This window comes from Lactuca sativa, chromosome 9, assembly GCF_002870075.4.
Source record: "Lactuca sativa cultivar Salinas chromosome 9, Lsat_Salinas_v11, whole genome shotgun sequence".
Taxonomy (NCBI): Eukaryota; Viridiplantae; Streptophyta; class Magnoliopsida; order Asterales; family Asteraceae; genus Lactuca; species Lactuca sativa.
The window spans coordinates 6,093,219-6,105,768 of NC_056631.2; the positions used below are offsets into that span (position 1 = coordinate 6,093,219).

Below are 12,550 nucleotides of genomic sequence, written 5' to 3' on the forward strand. Positions count from 1 at the left end.
AAAAATTTGATGAACGATGGTTTGCTGGTGGGTGGTGAAGGGTCATCAAGTTAAGGAATGAGAAGTGAGGGTGGGGGAGATGGAGGTGGCTGGCGGTGAATGGTGGCATGCAGAGAGAAAAAGAGAGTGAGAGAGATAATGTGTGCGTATGTTCTTGAGAGGGTGATAGTGGTGGAGAAAGACGATGATGGCAGACAGATGCTGGTAGTGAACGACGATAGTGGTAGGCATATGGTGGTAGTGAGCGGTGATGGTGGTATATGATAGGTGTTCTTGAGAGGGTGACATTTGGTAGGTGTTTTTGGCAGGCGAAGAGAGAGAGAGAGAGAGAGAGAGAGAGAGAGAGAGAGAGAGAGAGAGAGAGAGAGAGAGAGAGAGAGAGAGAGAGAGAGAGAGAGAGAGAAGATGAGAGAGATAAGGTGGGTGAGTTATTTTAGTATATTTAATTAGTTAAAACGTTAATATAAATATAAAAATACAAATCTAAAGGGTATAATACAAAAATCACTAAAAATATCTAAAATTCGATCACTATACAATACCAAACTTTTTTGTTATTATTTACATTTAAGTCATGTTGTTTTATATCCAAGAAGATGGGTTATAATGACAAATGAAAAACCGGTTACAATAAATGAAAAATAGGTTACAATGATGAAAGATCAAAGATCAAAGGGTATCATTAAACAAAAAAAAAAAAAATCCATGGAGCTTTTCAATAAATAAATGACTTTTTTAATAAATGAATTTAGTATATATAAACGGGAAAAGTTTCAAAAATAAAATCATTTCGTTTGTGATCCATGATTTTTATTTACAATTAAACCTAAAAAAATCGGTAAATATATGCAAAATGGTCATTGTACACGGTAGAAATATCATTTTGCAAAGGTTTACCATTATTTTCGGCTTAATCATTAAAAGAAAAAAAAAATTAAGGATGATTTTTACATTAGAACCAAACTTTAGGGATTTTTTTGAATTATTTTTATTTTTAATGATAGTAATATTTTAGTTTTTTATTACATTATTTTACTCCATTTGCTCTAGTAAACAAATAAGGCGAGACCGAAAAAGGGTGACGAAAAATATCCCGGAACGAAAATGGAAAAAGCTTCACCAGAAATTGCTTGAATTTATCGTCAATCTTCCGAACCCTAACCGTCTGCAATAAACCAAAGCTTCTGATCATATTTCTCATCTGTCAATGGCGTCTTCGTCAGGTCAAATCATCCGTTCTCTTTCTACCTTTAGTATTCGCCCTGTTATATTTTCTTGCGAGAACGAAAAGTTTACTGTACTTTTTCCTTCGTACCTATCATTATCTTTTATACGATTAGGATCGATCACACTGAGTCGCTTAACATTTTTTGACGGAGATCTATTTATAATGTTCCGAATGATTGGGATGTTCGTAGTAATTTGAAATTTAGAAAAAGGTTTCGTTGATCTTGATGGTACTTTTTTTTTTTTTTTTTTTTTTTTTTAAAATCTTGTGTGGCAGTAACGAACTAGTGTATCGCCAGCTATTGGATCATATGAAGTGCTTAGTCTCTTCTGGAAGAAGTAACTCAAATGTATTATCCGCCCATGTTCTTTGTGATTACGGACTTTTCCAGGTTTGGCTTCCACTGAAGATGATTTATCTTGATTTTGTCTATTATACTATAATTGTTTGTGGCTGGTGATCGTTTCTTTGCTGGGATATGTCAATTCCATGTAAACAAAAAGAAGAAAATAAACATTGTGCCTGTCTTTTAGAATTGATTTTTGAATTTAGTATCAAAAAAATTGGGGGGAGGGGGTCATTGTCAAGATACGTGGGCTTTGCTTGTGAAAGGTTTCTTCTGCATTAAATGAAGCCCCCTCATCCGAGCAATCATAGAATGAAGACAGAGAGAAGAAACGAAAATGACATTGAACTTAATAATTTGCTCTATGTTGTTATAGTAGTAATAGTTTGTTTTTCCTTTTTGAACAACGCTATATGATATTCAAACTTTGAGAACTCTGTGCAGGTGAATTGGGAGAGACATATTCCTGTGTCTGGTTGTTTTATTGAAGAGTTGCAGCAGCCTATCCTGAAGTGTGATTTGGAGGAAAACATATATAATGGCTGTAAGCAATGAGCATATTGAACTTAAGTTCAGAATATATGATGGAACAGATATAGGCCATAGCAACTACGCATCATCAACTACTGTATCTGCTCTTAAGCAAAAGCTTGTTTCTGAGTGGCCTCAAGGTCTGAGATCTTCTTTTTCATGTGCATAGATTCACTCATCTTATTATGTCTTTATCCTTTTGGCTGTGAATGTTGTCTTTTCATCTCTTTTTCTCTTAATCACTTTCAAAAAGCATATTGCTTGTTGAAAAATGTAAAACATGAATGCTGATCTCTTTTCTGTTCGTCTCTTTTTCTGCTTTTTTTTTTATTTATTTATTAATAGGTAAATCTGTAGTACCCAAGACAGTGAATGACGTAAAGCTTATTCATTTGGGAAAAGTTTTGGAGAACAATAAGACACTATCAGAATCTGGAGTCCGTGATGGTGCCTTTGCAGGAGGAGTAATCACAATGCATGTTGTCATTCAACCTGTTCTCAATAAAAAGAAGTCAGGTCAGTTTTTCACCTTTTTTTCATGTTATTTCTGGTGAAAGTTTTTTTTTCAAAACAATCATAACTCCATATTAGTTTTTTTTTCATATTTCCAGACATTACCTAAACTCTATTTTGACTTATTGTACTCTGAATTGAAACATGCAAATGCCATATTAGTTTTATAGAATACATAGTTTGAATGTGCATCACATACATACAAAGTGGTAAAACCAGCGGGTCTACGGGTCACATGGATTATTTATTTATTTATTTTTTAATATGGGACAAGTGGGTTAAATATTATTGCTAAAACTATATTATTACAATAATATTTAAAGTTTTTTAAACCATTTTTGGTATAGAGTTGCTCCAACCCAACACCAACTGTTACACTAAGTTTGGTGTGGATGAATAATAGTATAACACCAAATATGGTGCTATACATTGCGATATTATGTTATAAATTAAAATGATATTAATTTATTGTGTATATAAAATTTAATCTTTTATGAGTGAAACTTATTTTAAAATTTTAGTGCTTTTTAATAATCCAAACAAGAGTTTTATCAAGTTTGTGAAAAGCTAATAAAAATAAGGGATGTTTTTTGGAAATCTATAAAAAAAGGTAGATGGAATATGCCAAAACTATTGTTTTTGATGTTAAAAATAGTGTAATGGGTTGGAGTGTATTTTGTGTTTGCACTATTTTTTACACCATTTTTATGATTTTACTACCTTTAATGAAAATTAATGATATTTATTTCATAATTCCATGTCTTATAAATTATAATTCTTTTTTATGCGATGCCAGCCAAAAAACAAGATGAGACTGGAAAACTGAATTCATGTGGATGCACAATCTTGTAGACATCTGTAAGATGAATTGGTGTCTGAAATGCCTTATAATGTTGCAATTGTTGTATTTCGTTTTTCTATTTCTTGTATATTGAAATCCTTTCAAACAGGCGTGTGTGTGTGTGTGTGTGAGAGAGAGAGAGAGATTTGTTTTTGAGGAGTTCACATTTTTAACTTGAGACATGTTTTTCTCAAGTTTAATGTATTTTTAATGATACAGGCTGTTTGCCTAAACATGAGCCGATGATTTGGATGATGGTTTTATCTTTTAGCTGAAAATTGAATAGTGTCAAATGGTTGGTGAATCCACATTTTAGGTTAAAAGTGTTCAAATTTACGACATGTTGACAAATCTGCCTTCTTGGTGTGACCAATGACCATCTGTTTGTTTTATTGGTTATGTTGGATATTGACACAAAAGCCTCAAAGTTTGTCCAAAATTGAGAGTTTTGTCCTAAGTAGGAAGATTTTGCATCTTGTTTTGATTCTGCATCTTAGTGTTGATATGTGGGGAAAAATCCTTGGGATGAAGTAACTATCTAAGTTGTAGATTAGAAAAATTAATTCAATAAATAAGAAGGTTTTGGCCAGGTTTACAGGTGTGATGTTTTTGCTTTTGTAGCATCTACTCATCTTAATTATGACACGGTATCTTTAAACATGGTGTGGGCAACCGACTATGAGGTGTTTGAGGTGATAAATGTTATCTGTGGCAAAAGCTATTCAATTAGTAGACATTAATAAACATAAAACTGGACTTAATGTAAAACCATCACATATTGACTAACTTTGGGGTTTTTATGTTAATATCTCTTAGTTATGGTGACCAAAAGATTAATGTTATTTATGGGAAAAAAAAACCTACTCAATTAGTAGTCATTAATGAACATACAATTGAACCTAATGTAAAACCATCAAATTTTGACTAACTTTTGGGCTTTTATGTTAACATCTTTTAGTTATGGTGAGCAAAAGTAACATTTGTAGTGAACAAGTACAGTTTATACATTTTTGGAACGGTACACCGTATTGCTGTACGAACATATAGGGAGGAGGGAGTCGTTCCCTTCAAATCCACTGTCACATCAACTTTTGTCTCTTTCTTTTTCTTTATTTTTTCCAACTCACAACATATGGAAATCATATCCTTTTCAACCCACTCAGTTAAAATAAAAACAAAACAACTAAGGTATAAGTTTTAAAGCACATGGTACAAAGAGAAAATAGAAAGAGATGATGAAGTGGGTTAGTGAAACCAATTAACCAACTCATTGAAGCAGGAGTGGTACTGTTGGTAATTTTATATCTAATTAAGATTTTACCTTTGATTGTTCTGTATTTTTTTTAATTGAATGAGTTGAGTGGGTTCAAAAATATAGGTTTCGTGTGTTGTGGGTTAGGAAAGATGAAGAAAATAAAAAAGAAAAGATGATGCGGCAGTGAGTTGGGAAGGAATTACTCCCTCCTCCCTTAGGGTAGAGGGAGTCCTACCCTCCCAACCTATTCAACCCACTGTCATATCAGCGCCACATCAGCATTTCTCTCTCATCTCTCTTCCATCTTTTTCAACCCATAACACATGAAAATCCTGTATTTCTCAACCCATTCAATCCACTTAATTTTTTATTTTAAAATAAACACAAACTAATAAAAATTATACAAAACTAATTTACATAATATTAAAAATATACAAACTAATTTAGAAAATAATTAAAAAACATATAAAATTGTATTGGTACAAGTTTTGATGCATAATGCACAAAGTGACTATTGCTTGAATTGAAAATGAGGATCGAGTTAGTGAAGCCGTTTATTAAACCCATTCAACCCACAACTATTAAACCTTTGAATAAGGAATGGCTCATTGGGGGGTACCAGCGGTACCTCCCATAAATATTTCCAAACCGTACTCTCCCCCTTATGAGTTTATGCGGCTAAAATATACCTTAATGGTATATTAAGAACCCCCCAAAAAATTAACTTGTTGAACACGATTAATAAATAAATAATTTAAAGAACAAATTATATATTATTGATTTTTATTTTATGATAATTTAAAGATTATTTAGTTGATAGTATTTTGTTGTTAAAAGATCAATTTGGGATAAAGTTTTCAATTTCAAGATTTCACAAATATAGTGACTAATAACTTTTGAAATATTTAAAACTATATATATATATATATATATATATATATATATATATATATATATATATATATATATATATATATATATATATATATATATATATATATAAGAGCAATTATAGAAATTAATTTAAAAGCTCAGTAGCGTTTTACGCTACACGAAGTAGCTTTTACATTTTAGTTTAAAATAGAGCGTTTTGTCAAAAGTTAGAAGCTCCTAAACGTTCTGTGTCAAACACGCTAATGCAAAATCATTTACATTAACTTTGTTTTAACTAAAAACCTTACATTTTGAAAGTTGTTTTTAGAAGACGGGGGGTTAAGCCCAAAAGTTTTGCTTTATTAACCCAAAATTCATTTTTTTTTTGTAGTTAAAGCCTAAAAAAACAGTAAATACTTGCAAAATAACTATTGTGCCTGGTTAATATTAGTTTTTAGGCCAAGTTGTAAATAAACAACTAGTGATGGCTTTTTCATTAATATGATTAAATTTTAAGGACATTCATGAAGATTTTTTTATATATACTAAATTAATTTGAAGAAAATTTAGAATTATTTACTAAAAAACACAATAACTGTAACACCTCAAATTTCAAACCAAAAATTTCATTTTTAAATTACCCAAAATATTGTTCATAAACCAAACCATCAAAAAATCAGAAGTATAAAATACAAATCATTATCACAAATATCAGAGTGCTACGAAATGCCCAGTAATAAAATCTCCAAGATAGTGTGTATAATTAGACTTTCACTTTCCCGCAATCCTCAGAAGTACCTGAAACACATATAATCAACAATCGTAAGCACAAAGCTTGGTGAGTTCCCCAAGATATCTCATACAACACAACACATAAACAACTATGCGTTATCAGCAACCCTGGAGACTACCCGAAGTCTCAGTCACACATAAACAACATAACACAATAATAATAGCTAGACCCAACTGGTCATCACATATTGTAACACCCATAAAAATCAAGCCAATTTTAAACTTTTAAAATGCTTTCCAAATTCAATAGTTATTACAAAACATGTTTCCAAAATATTTTATATCAGAGTATCCCATAAACAAAATCATCAAAACGAGGAGCGGTGTAACTCCCCGATTCTCAGGTATGGATTTAAATAAAAGGTTCTTTGGTTGTAAGTCCTACTCGACGAGTTGGTTGCCCTACTCGTCGAGTAGCAACGGGGTGGGATCGCGTGTTTAGTGACCTACTCGCCGAGTCCAGGGAGGGACTCGACGAGTAGGAGCTGGCAGAGGAAACCCTAAATCTCGGGGTTTTGCACCTTATTTAAGGAGGCCTAAGCCCCCTTTGGCCTCTTTATAGTCTTTGAGAGCTTAGTGAGACCCTAATTCGTGTGGTACTCTTTTTGGTGTGTTTTAAGCCTTGGAAAGAAGGTTGGCTAGGAGGGAAAAGCTTGAAGAACAAAGGAGTTGAAGCAAGGAAGGTGTGGGAAACAGAACTTACCTCAGCTAGCATCTTTTGGAGGTATCAAGTTGCAATCTTTACTCCCCTTTTCTTCTAGATCTCTTTGTGGTTGAGTTTTAGGGTTTTATGGATTTTTGGAGTCAATTTGGTGAGCTATGGGCTAGATTTTAAGTTGTAACTTCAGATCTGGGACCTTCTCAAGTTCTAGAATCATAAAGTTTCTGTTTTGGTCGTGGATGAGGTCCTCCTTGTGCATGAAACCCCATTAAGAGCTTAGATTTGGCATTAGAGCCTTTTTAGTCATGCATGCACGTAAAGTCTGCAACTTTACGTGAAAAGCATGCCCTAGAAGCTTGGATATGTAATTCGGAGCCATTGCATGGCTTAAGGACTGAAGGAACTCGCCGAGTCGCAAGTGTAACGACCCAAAAATCACGACTAAAAATTTCTTAAAAAACATTACAGAAATCATATTTATAAAAATTGTATCATAAGTCATAACATAATTTTTTCGAGTATTAATTCAAAACATAATCTCATTATCAGAGTCAAACATTCCCAGGCTAACTGACTATGGTGTGTGCACTGCAATCTTCCCGAGCTCCTCTTTTGAAAACCGAATACCTGAAACCAAAACTGAAAACCGTAAGCATGAAGCTTAGTGAGCTCCCCCAATCTACCACATACCATACAATAACATATAAAGCACATACTGGGCCTTGCCCACTGCATCGGACCGAGGTCCGGACTAACTGGGGCCTTGCCCCCTGCATCGGACCGAAGTCCGGAAACTGACTGGGACCTTGTCCCCTGCATCGGACCAAAGTCCGGACTAACTGGGGCCTTGCCCCCTGCATCGGACCGAAGTTCGAAAACTGATTGGGACCTTATCCCCTGCATCGGACCAAAGTCCGGACTAACTAGGGCCTTGCCCCCTGCATCGGACCGAAGTCCGGACTAACTGAACATAACATAACATAACCATATCAACTAGCATGAACACACATATACTGCATACTGCATCGGGCCGTAGCCCGAAACACATAACACATAGATCCTGTCTGAGCCACGAAGGCATCAAACATACTAACTACTGCATCGGATCAAAATCCGGAAACTACTGCTAGCTAAACGGGCCGGCATTGTGGCCTTAGACCCGTTCCTACTGGAAGGAAACTCACCTGAACTGCTGAGCTCTGCCGATAATCCTCTGGCTGCTAATCGACAATCCCCTGAGCCGCTGCTCCTCCAGCTCTCTAAGCTACCAATATCAATATGACACTTAGTCTAACAGTCCTCTAAAAGTCAACTAAGTCAACTCTGGTCAAAGTCAACCTTCCAGGTCAACCCTACTCGCCGAGTCCACCTACTGACTCACCGAGTTCATATGCTCAGGGTCCTTCTATTCGCGACTCGACTCGCCGAGTCAGTCCATGACTCGTCGAGTCCAACGATTTTCGAGTCATGTCCTGTCCAACTCACTGAGTCTCCACCCGACTCACTGATTCGAGTCTCAATTCGAAGGGTTTGGGGTTTCACGACCTGACTCGCCGAGTCCATGAATAGACTCGTCGTGTCCAAGGCAATCTTCAACCAACTCGTCGAGTTGTTCTTCCGACTCGCCGAGTTCATGCCCAACTTCATCCGACTCGATGAGTTATTCATCCCACTCGCCGAGTTCCTCCTCATCTTCATGCTACTCGTCGAGTCCACTCGAAGGACTCGCCGAGTCTATTCAGATCTACATACATGCAGAGGACTTTTGAGTCATGCATGGACTCCAAACTGTAGATCTACCCTTCCCAAGCCTATTCCTCACGTAAAGTGGCAAACTTTACGTGTAGCTAAGGAGATCTAGGCTCAAAACGCTATAAACTAGGGTTTGAGACAAAGGGGCTCAACAATCAACCCATAGACTGATGCTTTATGATTCTCTAGGCCAAGATACACATAGATCTGAAGTAGCAACTTCAGATCTGGGCTTCTAACTCGAAATGGTTCATAAACTTGTCCTAAAAGCTCCAAATCTCATGATAAAGGTTGCTCTATATGTAAAAGAGGGAAGGTAGCGACTCATTACCTTCAAATGTTCTGGAAGACGTCACAAACTCTGGATCTACTGCCAATCCTTGAATCCCCAATGGGTGCCTTCTTCCTTCTTCCTTCAAATCACCCAAAATGGCAAGAAAGCTTGAATGAGCAACAATGGAGGCTTAGGGTTTCTGGTTCTGGACTATAGGAGCCGCAAATGAGCCCTAGGGAAGAGAATAAGATGCTTAAATAGGGTACCAAGTCCCGAAACTAGGGTTTCCCAACCCAGACCAGAATCGCCGAGTCCACTTGCCGACTCGTCGAGTCGGTCACTTACTTTACACCCGGATCCCGCTCCGACTCGCCGAGTTCCTCCCTGGACTCGATGAGTCAACCCTCTTTAACTTAGGGTTTTTCCTTTCCTTTCTTGACCTTTCTGATTTTGGGTGTTACAACTCTCCCCCACTTAAACTAAACTTCATCCTCGAAGTTCTCTATGATCAACTGACCTGCAATCCGCCTCAACACCCTGCCTGGTGTCTTTAACCCTTTTGTCCATCACTCCAGCCACTCACAATGCTGGTCACTACTATTGGTACATACTGAATTCTTCTCTTTTCCATAATTTCCTTAACGTTACTTCCTCCGACTGAAAATTCTGTTACTCCTCATCCGCCTACCGGATGCACTAAGACCACCCTGGTCCAACTAATCTGCCGATATCTGAGTTACCGGACTCCCACCGGTCCTTACACCCCATCGCAACCTACTAGTTGCTTCCAGCGACTTCTGAAGATACTTCGATTATATATAACTGTTCTATCCACTCTGCCGCTCATACTGAAACGATGCTGCTGGAACCAGCTTGCTTATCTCCCATCTGATTACTCAACTCCTACTAACTCGAGCCTTCCATCCTGAAAGAAAAGCTACCTGCCTAGCTATCCTTACAAATCACTTATACTTGGCAGAAGGCTCAACTGATCCTGCTGAGAGGGACTTGTCATTTCCAAATCAACCAACTATACCGTCAGCACTTGCATTCCAACACACATACTAATACTGACCATCACACTGCAACCATCTGAAACACTGAACTGCCTGAAACACTGAACTGCCATATGGCTGCTTCCCAAATATCTCGAGACCTTCCTGGTCTCTAATCATTCGTCGGTTATTTGCAACACCGAGTTCCAACTCAATTGTGGAGTCAAAGGACTCCTTACTTAGTCGCTCCCACGACTTCTGAACGAAATCCTTCTCTGGAACTAGTTTCCACTAGTTATCTTGTCACTGTGGCTCTAACAACCTTCCGATCCACCGATCAGGTCCAAACGTCACATCCTGACATCATCAATTCCACGACTAACAACATGATGGCTCCCAGACTGACGGTAGCCCTTAACATACCCGAACCCCAACGGTCCACTACTACTCTGATCTCATAACTGAGGTGACGATCTACTGACAAATCGCCGACTTAACCATATCTGAACCATTTGGGAAATCAGAAATCTAACCCGTGGATTCCCATATCTTCACTACTGCACCCGAACGGGTGGGTACTACTGCTTCCCCCCCCCCCCCCCGGCCCAACAACGCGCTCATGCTGTCTACCAACCTGATAAAGGCCACGGCTACACCCGCGGACTTACAACTCTCTAATACTATCTGGCTGCTAGTGAATGTTACGGCTACCCCCGCAGACTTACAACACTCTACTACTATCTAACTGCTAGTGAATGCTACGGCTACTCCCACAGACTTACAACACTCTACTATCATCTAACTGCTAGTGAATGCTACAGCTACCCCCGCAGACTTACAACACTCTACTACTATCTAACTGCTAGTGAATGCTACGGCTACCCCCGCCGACTTACAACACTCTACTACTATTCCGAGGACATCCTGACTATCCCTAGTCATACTAGTGATTCCTCATCCTGCTAGTGATTCCTCATCCTGATTTCTTAAAACCAGCCCTCAGTCATTGAATACTGCATCAACCTCGACATCTTATCTCCTTGATATACTTCGCGTTTCGTCGAGGAAGTCTTCGGCTTGGTTCCCACACCAACCGTCTACTAATCCGGATACAAGAAGCTATTGTTGGGAAGTTTCCAAACTCCCAACTCCTGAATCTACACAACTCTGCATGCTGACTGATGTGTGTTAGATGCACTTGTTTTATTCCTACTTTTTATTAGTAAATTTAGCACACAAAGGCAGTGAACCTGTCTTTTAGTGGTATAGTTTAGTAAGTAAGGTATCGAACTCAGGGAACGGAAAATTAAACTAATAACTAATTTTAACTAAAACAATTAATGAAAGTAGAAGGTTTTTCTTCTAGTTTTGCAAGACTAGAAACTTAAGCACACTTAATTAACCAATTAACTAAAGCAAACAACTAATTCACCAAATTTGAAAAAGATGTTTCTATTTAGGTTCAACCAATTCACTCCTATGGTTATTTTGTATTTATGATAGATTAATTGTTATTGGCTACCAATTATAATGGTTAGGTTCATGTTCATTACTCCTAACCCTTAGACAATCAATTAATTCAAGCAGTGATCAAGTGTTTAAACTAATTAATTCCCTAGATTAACAATTTGGATTAAATAAGATTTGTAGTGGTTAATCAATTTAGTGGTTCAATTAACCTCTTGTTTGATGGTTTCTCAAACAAGCTCACACATTAATCTAACTATTGTCTTATTAATCTTAGTTTCATAATCATTATTCCTAAGCATACGATTTAGTATTCACATAGACATATGAGGTTAACAACTAAGAGATGTTCATGCAGCTTAATTGTCTTCCAATTAACAGAAAATAATTGTGATTAATGCATAAGGTTCTTTAACAAACTTAATTTAATAGATCACCAAGAAACAATTAATCAAAAGCTAAGAATTAAACCATAGGAGTTCCTTGGTATTCCCCAAACAGAAACAAAAACGTATTTAGCTCATAGTTGCAGTAAAAACAAACAATAAAACAAGTTTAACTAGATTAGACATACTCAATTCCTAAAGCTAAGTGGAATGATTAACCTAGTTGCTTCAATTCTTCAAAAGGTTGAAGATTAGAATTCCTCAGCGTCTTCCAGGGTTCTCAATCGCAGAAGGATCTTCAAAAATTGCCAGAAAAGTAGTCCCATTGGATAAAGGCTTGGTTTTTATAGATATCTCAAAACAGGGTGTACTCGGCGAGTAGCAGACCCAACTCGCCGAGTAGACTCGTTGTTATCCGTCTTAAATTAGGAGTCGTGGCTATCTTCTGGAATATTCAGCTGGACTCGCCGAGTAGACTCGTGTACTCGCCGAGTAAATTAGCTTTTGTCCCTTAATCTTCACTCTTTGGTCTTCAATTGCTTTACCTTGTTCCCTTTCACTCCCAAGCATGTCTTTTGGACTGAAAACAAAAATTAAACAATATTAAGTACCTTTTGTCCATATTATTCACATAAT

The 12,550-nt window shown here is 37.0% G+C and overlaps 1 protein-coding gene across 1 annotated transcript; it reads left to right on the forward strand.

Moving 5' to 3' along the window:
* Nucleotides 1–1,045: 1,045 nt before the first annotated feature.
* LOC111910823 (membrane-anchored ubiquitin-fold protein 3) lies at nt 1,046–3,714 on the forward strand. The gene is made up of 5 exons (XM_023906641.3): nt 1,046–1,223; nt 1,505–1,619; nt 2,019–2,245; nt 2,451–2,621; nt 3,415–3,714. Exons 3-5 carry the CDS (start codon nt 2,113–2,115, stop codon nt 3,468–3,470), a joined length of 360 nt encoding a protein of 119 aa, XP_023762409.1. The 5' UTR covers nt 1,046–1,223; nt 1,505–1,619; nt 2,019–2,112; the 3' UTR covers nt 3,471–3,714.
* Nucleotides 3,715–12,550: the final 8,836 nt, after the last annotated feature.

Coding starts and splice junctions, on each gene's coding strand:
- LOC111910823 (XM_023906641.3), top strand. CDS start 2,113: ATGGCTGTAAGCAATGAGCATATTGAACTTAAGTTCAGAATATATGAT. Junction 2,246..2,450: donor TGTTTCTGAGTGGCCTCAAG/GTCTGAGATCTT, acceptor ATTTATTAATAG/GTAAATCTGTAGTACCCAAG. Junction 2,622..3,414: donor TCTCAATAAAAAGAAGTCAG/GTCAGTTTTTCA, acceptor ATGCGATGCCAG/CCAAAAAACAAGATGAGACT.